Source organism: Mya arenaria, chromosome 8 (assembly GCF_026914265.1).
Source record: "Mya arenaria isolate MELC-2E11 chromosome 8, ASM2691426v1".
In the NCBI taxonomy this organism is placed as follows: domain Eukaryota; kingdom Metazoa; phylum Mollusca; class Bivalvia; order Myida; family Myidae; genus Mya; species Mya arenaria.
This window is the reverse complement of record NC_069129.1, coordinates 63,253,311-63,259,907: the sequence shown is the minus strand read 5'-3', so window position 1 is coordinate 63,259,907 and position 6,597 is coordinate 63,253,311. Positions and strand designations below refer to the sequence as shown.

The 6,597-nt window shown below is 38.5% G+C and overlaps 1 protein-coding gene across 1 annotated transcript; it reads left to right on the top strand.

Moving 5' to 3' along the window:
* The first annotated feature begins 216 nt into the window (after positions 1 to 216).
* Positions 217 to 5,811, top strand: LOC128243461 (uncharacterized). Its single transcript, XM_052961252.1, has 2 exons — positions 217 to 1,427; positions 3,835 to 5,811. Exons 1-2 carry the CDS (start codon positions 774 to 776, stop codon positions 5,179 to 5,181), a joined length of 2,001 nt encoding a protein of 666 aa, XP_052817212.1. The 5' UTR covers positions 217 to 773; the 3' UTR covers positions 5,182 to 5,811.
* The last annotated feature ends 786 nt before the right edge of the window (positions 5,812 to 6,597 follow it).

Genomic DNA, 6,597 nt, shown 5'->3' with positions numbered 1-6,597 from the left:
GATCGCAGTTTTTCCCCTTTTTAAAAAGATATATTTGTTTTAAATATTGTCTTAGTGTTTTAAGCACCTCATGTAAACTATCATTATCATTTGCAAAGTGAATACTGAAATGACAATGTTAGAGGTACCATAGTCGACGCTCTGGCTATAATAATCTAACGCATTGGGTTAGGGTTAGGGTTAGCATGGATTGCATGGGACAAATTATAATATGAAACTCAGAAGTAGATTCAGGGCCAGTTTTATTAAACTTCGTACGAAGTCTTCGTGGCCTACGAAGTGATCGTAGATTTCGTGTATAGTTCATGCGTGGTTTTACTGAAAAATAGTTCGATAATTACAATAAGACTAATTTCAGGTACTGCCACAAAACATAGGCCAATAGATAACATCATACCACGTAACTTGTAGCTGCATGTACATGTACATATTATTATCAAGTACAAACTATTTTTAAACATTCATGTATGTAACTGATAACATGTGTACAACTTATCCTAGTTTTATACGACTATGTTTATGTCAACGCGTCACTTAATTCTGTTCCGCTATTTATAGCGGTGGTGGAGTGGCGGATATGCATTCGCCGACTACTCAGTGGATATTTTAAACTACGGTAGTGTCTTGTGTTTAACATGTTAAGGGTATTTTCTGTTTTGGTTTGCGGTTCTGATATTCGATAATGAAGGAATACGCGTTTGAACGTTGATCGTTTACTCATTTGGGGGTCACCTCGAAGTCTTTTAATGTTAAACATCTAAGGAAATAGTAAAATGATGAAATTAAGGTTAATACTGAAATACAGATCTAAGAAATATTTGCGATGCTTGGTGGTGATCTTATTGCTGACATTTATGATATATTGTAACTTCACGGTCCGTCACGTGTACCGGAACTCCGGGGTGGCGGTCGCCTGCAGCATCCCCCGGCTGGACCCGTTTGACGCCAGCATTCTGCCCTACGTCTGGGAACCAGCCCCTCTCACGTGCGACGCAGGACTCATGCTGTTGGTCTCTGACCCCAAGGGTCTTATACAGTGGAACGACACCGCGCTCAGACTGGCGAGAATAGGAAAGGGACACCTTCCGACGTGTATTTACCGTGTGATTGAACTTGGAAGTGACTTCAAAACTAAATACGGACCGGAAATAACATTCAGACCGCCGGCTGTTATTTCCTCAGAGTTCTTTCAGGTTATATGTAAGAATAGTAAAGGGGAGGCGGTGTTTGAGAGGATTTTCAGTGTCATCCATGAGGGAATAGGAAAGAATCATTCCACCCTCCGGGATGATAACCCGGAACGTCTGAGTGTGGTGTTACTGGGTATAGACTCCGTGTCCCGGTCCGCCGCCATCAGGAAGTTACCAAGGACTGTGAAGTACCTCACTGAGGAGTTGGGCTCATACGACTTCCGCGGAATGATGAAGGTGTGTACAAGGCAAAGCTGTCTCTAGTTGAAATCCATATTTGCATTGCATCTTGTGGCAAGATATATACATGTATTACATGTATTTTGAAAACAGTATACATTTACATAGTTTTTTAGTTTTTTTCTGAACAAAATGTTAACTACGTATCAAAGAGTCAATAACAATTGAATCATTGGTATTAAATTCTGTGAATTTGCCTGTGCAAGAGTCCGACCCCAGACGAGCATTTACAACTATTGATACAGTTGCCTTAAATAGTGCCAATATCTTATAACAATAAGAGTTACTGCCATCTGTGTAGCGGATTCCTCCACATCAATATTTCTTATATGTTTTAAATAATACTATCTGTTTTACATGACGTTCTGGCATTAAATCTCCATCAATTATAACAGTGCCAATGACTGGTAATGGTTAATATCATTTTCGAGACATTCAAAAAGGTCAAATTAACAATAGTTATTAGCGAACTAGCTTTTTTACGGGTTAAAATCATTTCGTGACGTGAGAGATCGATTTTTGGAATCCAATTATAATGAGATTGTGTCGATATGTTTCTGTCATGCTCGCAATATTTCTATTTGTTTTATGCTTATAAATAATGATGAGCTAAATATGCTTAAGTTAAATAAACATTCTGTTCTGTTCAGTTTTGAACATGTTTGTGCACGCGAATCCCACTCATGAAACTTGTTTTGGCTGAACAGAATAGCGTGGCAATGATTTAGTCTGAGATCTAATCGAATAAAGATTTGAAGCAGAAAATGACAAACTATCTTCGTGTTTCTAGAAAAATATGGTCGTGCACCATCATGCATATCAATAGTTGTAATGAAAACGTTTGAAAACTGTACACAAATATACAATGCAAGTTCAAAATCAAGGGTTTGAACATAATCGTATGAAACTTTCAAGTAGCTTAAATTTGTGTGTTTGGTTAGTGCGATATTTTATTACTGTTTGCTATATACGTCAATATTTGCTCCTGATAGGAGAGGAAATAAATGTTTGATACCCAATGAACTAGAGCCATCACTTGAGGTCGTAAGGGCCCCAAACGATAGTATATTTGGAGTGGGGATTTCAAGAGGATTTCAGATGTATGTACATGAATGTAAAAAAAAATAATTATGTACATATTTCTTAATCATTTAGATTTTACTTCAGGTCATCTAACTGACTTAGAATACAACCTCATTGGCTGAAACATTGTCAACGCAAAATCTGACATAGGGTGTCTGAGTATGTAGGCGGATTTTTTTAAAACCCGAAAAAGGTGCTATTCTTAATGAGTAAGCCTAGCCTTTCAGCCATTTCATTAGCTGAAAATGTAGGGTGTATATGAAGGGGGGTGGGGTTCAAGAGGATTTTTTCAGATGTATTAACATGCATGTAAAAGTTTTGTTAAAAAAGAGTAAATTATGTACATATTGTCCAAGAAAAAATAACATAAGCGCAAAAAAGAGAGAATTCAATGGACTTAAAGGAAGATTACTCTGTGAGTTACCTATGGGAGTTATGGTTATTCAAATCGGAATAAACCTGGGGCCAAAAACTTATTTTTCGAGGTTCACTCCCTTTCTTGAATATTTTGTTTGGAAACAAACTGCTATTAAGTAATTGACATCAACTAATCATAATTCCTGATAAGAGCGATTTTGTTAAAGTTGCTCTCAGAGATAAGATTCTTGTACAACACACAAGTTCACATTACAGCAACATCATCAAAGTCAACCAAAAAGAAAGCCTAGCTATCATAGTTCTAAGCATTCATTACTTCTGTTCTACTATTGGGGTATCTTGACAATGGCAATGTGGCAACGAAAACATACATTTGCTATAAGGCCATCGGTCCATTGTAATTTACACAAATACATAATTTTAATATTACATATCCAATCCTACGGTCAATTTCGGTTTATCGCGGTAGCGAAGTAGATGGAAGGTTGCCTCTATGCATATCGAGACTGCGCAAATAAATCATCATGTGTATTTTAAAGCTGCACTCTCACAGATTGACCATTTTTACAACTTTTTTATTTTTTGTTTTGGAAAGAGCATATTTTTGCGTTAATATCTGCAAACCAAATAAATAGATAAAAGATTGCTGACAAAAAATCAGATTGTAAATTTTTATATTTCCGTTCGAAAATTAATGTTTTATGGCTTAAACCTATAAACGGTTTTAAGAAAAATACATAAAACATCTATTTTTGAACTTAAATATAAAAATCTGCGATCTGATTTTTTGTCAGCAGTCTTATATAACTGCCTTCCATGGATTTTCGCAAAAATTGGCTTGTTCCAAGACAAAAAATAAAACAGTTGTCAAAACGTTCAATCTGTGAGAGTGCAGCTTTAAATCGGCATTTATCTCAAATGATTCTGACATGTACATTTGCAGGTGGGTGACAACACGTTCCCTAATCTTGTGGTGCAGCAGGCGGGTGTGTTGGACCCCGAGGACATATGTTTGTACTCCGAGTGTGATCGCCTCCCACTCATCTGGCGTAACTTCTCGGCTCGCAGCTACGTCACAATGTTTGCAGAGGACTGGGGCTACGAGGCGACATTCACCAACCATCGACCGGGCTTCCGGTCGCCGCCCACGGACCACTATATGCGGAATTTCTGGCTCGCTCTGGAGGAGCAGGCCGCCAAGGTTGGCGTCGATACGCTCAAGTCCATGCTCTACCCACTCGAGTGGACAAACCTCAAATCTCAAGGCGCTCTCACCGCGCGCCGGTTGTGCTATAAAGACGAGTTTAGATATAAAATATTGCTGAATTATTTGAAACAGTTCATGACAGTGTATAAAAGCAAACAAAGATATGCATTAACTATGGTAAATTCCGTTGCGCACCAAGTGGATAACTTTGTATCCTATGCAGACGAAGGATACCTCGATATACTAAAATGGCTGAAGGAAAACGGCCACCTGAAGAACACGATGCTAGTATTTTTCTCTGACCACGGGTCACGCCTGGAGCGGATACGGAACACGCTAGTGGGGCGGCTTGAAGACCGGATGCCCGTGCTGCACGTGGTCCTGCCAGATCACATCAAACACAAATATCCGCATATACACAACAATTTGATTGTAAATAAAGATAGGCTGATATCGCATTGGGACGTTTATAAAACTCTAGAGGATGTTTTAAATGGAAATTTTAAAGCAAAAACAGATTTCCTTGAAAAGCCTGGAGGGATCAGTTTGTTCCGGGAGATCCCGCCGGGCCGTTCATGCGTGGACGCGGGGATCCCGGACATGTACTGCGCGTGTAACGCAATAACGCTCCTCGATCCTCGCGGGAGTCCGGCAGTGCAGAGCCTAATATCAAGACTGCAGGCACACATGATAAAGGAAATAAACGGCTTTTTAGAAAGCCACAAAGAATGTGCGAAGTTAAGAGTGCATAAAGTGCACGAAGTAAGACATTTGTCGAACGGCCTGCATTATGCGACATCAAATTACGGGTTTTACTCCACAATATTCGGTATGTTCATGTCACCGGAAGACGCCAGCGTGCGGTACGAATTGGTGCTGCAGACGTCTCCCGGATGTGGGCTGTTCGAGGCCACCTACCGCCTGTCTCCCGCCGAACAGCCGGTCAGACTAGGTAACATTATCCGCATAAACAGGTATGGCAGTCAGGCCGACTGTATGGACGTCGGGCACCTGAGAGTGTTCTGTTACTGTGGTAACGAGACAACTCCAGGGACGGGAGAGTGTTCCGGTGAAAAGCACTGACATGGACCATTGGCGTCGCACGGATAATAATGTGATAAATAAATGTTTAAACGTTTATGGCATTTCTTATGCAATCAGTTTATCTTTGAGAGGCATCGGCTTTAACATAAATGTTAAAAAAATACCAAAACTTACTTACAAATCATTTAAAATCATTTGAATAGTACACATGAAAGATGATTCGTCCGGAGTCGTGAGTAGCTAAGCTATATGATCATTTGAAATAACTTTAAGAGGCAGAATACATTTGAGCTCCTTCTTAGTTCGATGTTACTAAGGTGACAATCGAAAACCTATAAAGTGAGCAAAATGTAAAAATTCATAGAATGAAAACAAAAACATTATTTTAAAGAGCAAGACATTTCCTATCATACATGTGTGAAGTAAAAGATCCGACGATTTACGCATACGTGTGGAGGGGGTTACGTTCTATTGTAAACGTAATATCTATTATTACGTTTTGTGTCAGCAACCTAAACAAGTGTAAGAATTGTGGATGCCTTTTGACGCCATTTTATTTTGGAATCAATTGAAAGGTTAACTGATTGCAAACACGTTGTTTGATCTTGAAAGATTGAACAATATGTCATTTTACGTTCGTTTGTGTTGAAATAAAGAACAAAAATACAATCCCATCTATCTGACATGTACATACGGTCATTTAGTTCGCATATGAGTTTTCAACAAGCCATACCATCTATCAAAGAGATAAACGGTTACCCTTAAAATCAACCTTTATGGTTAATGGCATATTGAATAAAAACTTATTTGAACACAGCATACCTATAGGCCCATTAAACAACATGTACAATATTGTCCATGGTATAGAAATGTTTTACAACCGGGGTTTGTATTATTTGAATAGGATTTGAATTTAACTGAATGAAACCTGAGACAAGAGATCGACAATTCGCAAGGCTGAACTACTCGAGTACATATCTGGTTTCGTTTTATAGGACGCGAGTTAGACTTTTATGTTTACAATTATTACAAATATACTGAAGATCTCAAATTTCACCTTGACAGATCTATGACTGACCTGACTTAACAAACTTGAGTTATAAACAGTACTGCCCCAAATCAGCATTGTAACAAATCTCATGTGATGTAATTTAAGAATATTGACCTTAAACATACACACCAATCTGACGGTGTAACATTAAATTTTGACTCCGTCAAGAGTCCTTTTTCAACGACAACATTTTAACATTATTTTTTTTATCAGGAGTCGTTGAAAACTACTCAGTGTTAAATTGTGACCAGTAATCGTATCATTTTAATGGTTTATAAAATTTAAATTAAACGTTTATGATAGTGATCCAGTGTCCGTAGAAAAAACAAACACCTGGGACTCTTAAAAGAGAACAAGCGACTTCCGCAAACTTACTGGCTAGCTTCTTTACACACAATTCCGCA

What these genes read in the sequence shown, in the direction of transcription:
- LOC128243461 (XM_052961252.1), top strand. Translation starts at nt 774, where the DNA reads ATGATGAAATTAAGGTTAATACTGAAATACAGATCTAAGAAATATTTG. An exon ending in ACTTCCGCGGAATGATGAAG is followed by an intron (nt 1,428 to 3,834) that starts GTGTGTACAAGG and finishes GTACATTTGCAG; the next exon opens with GTGGGTGACAACACGTTCCC.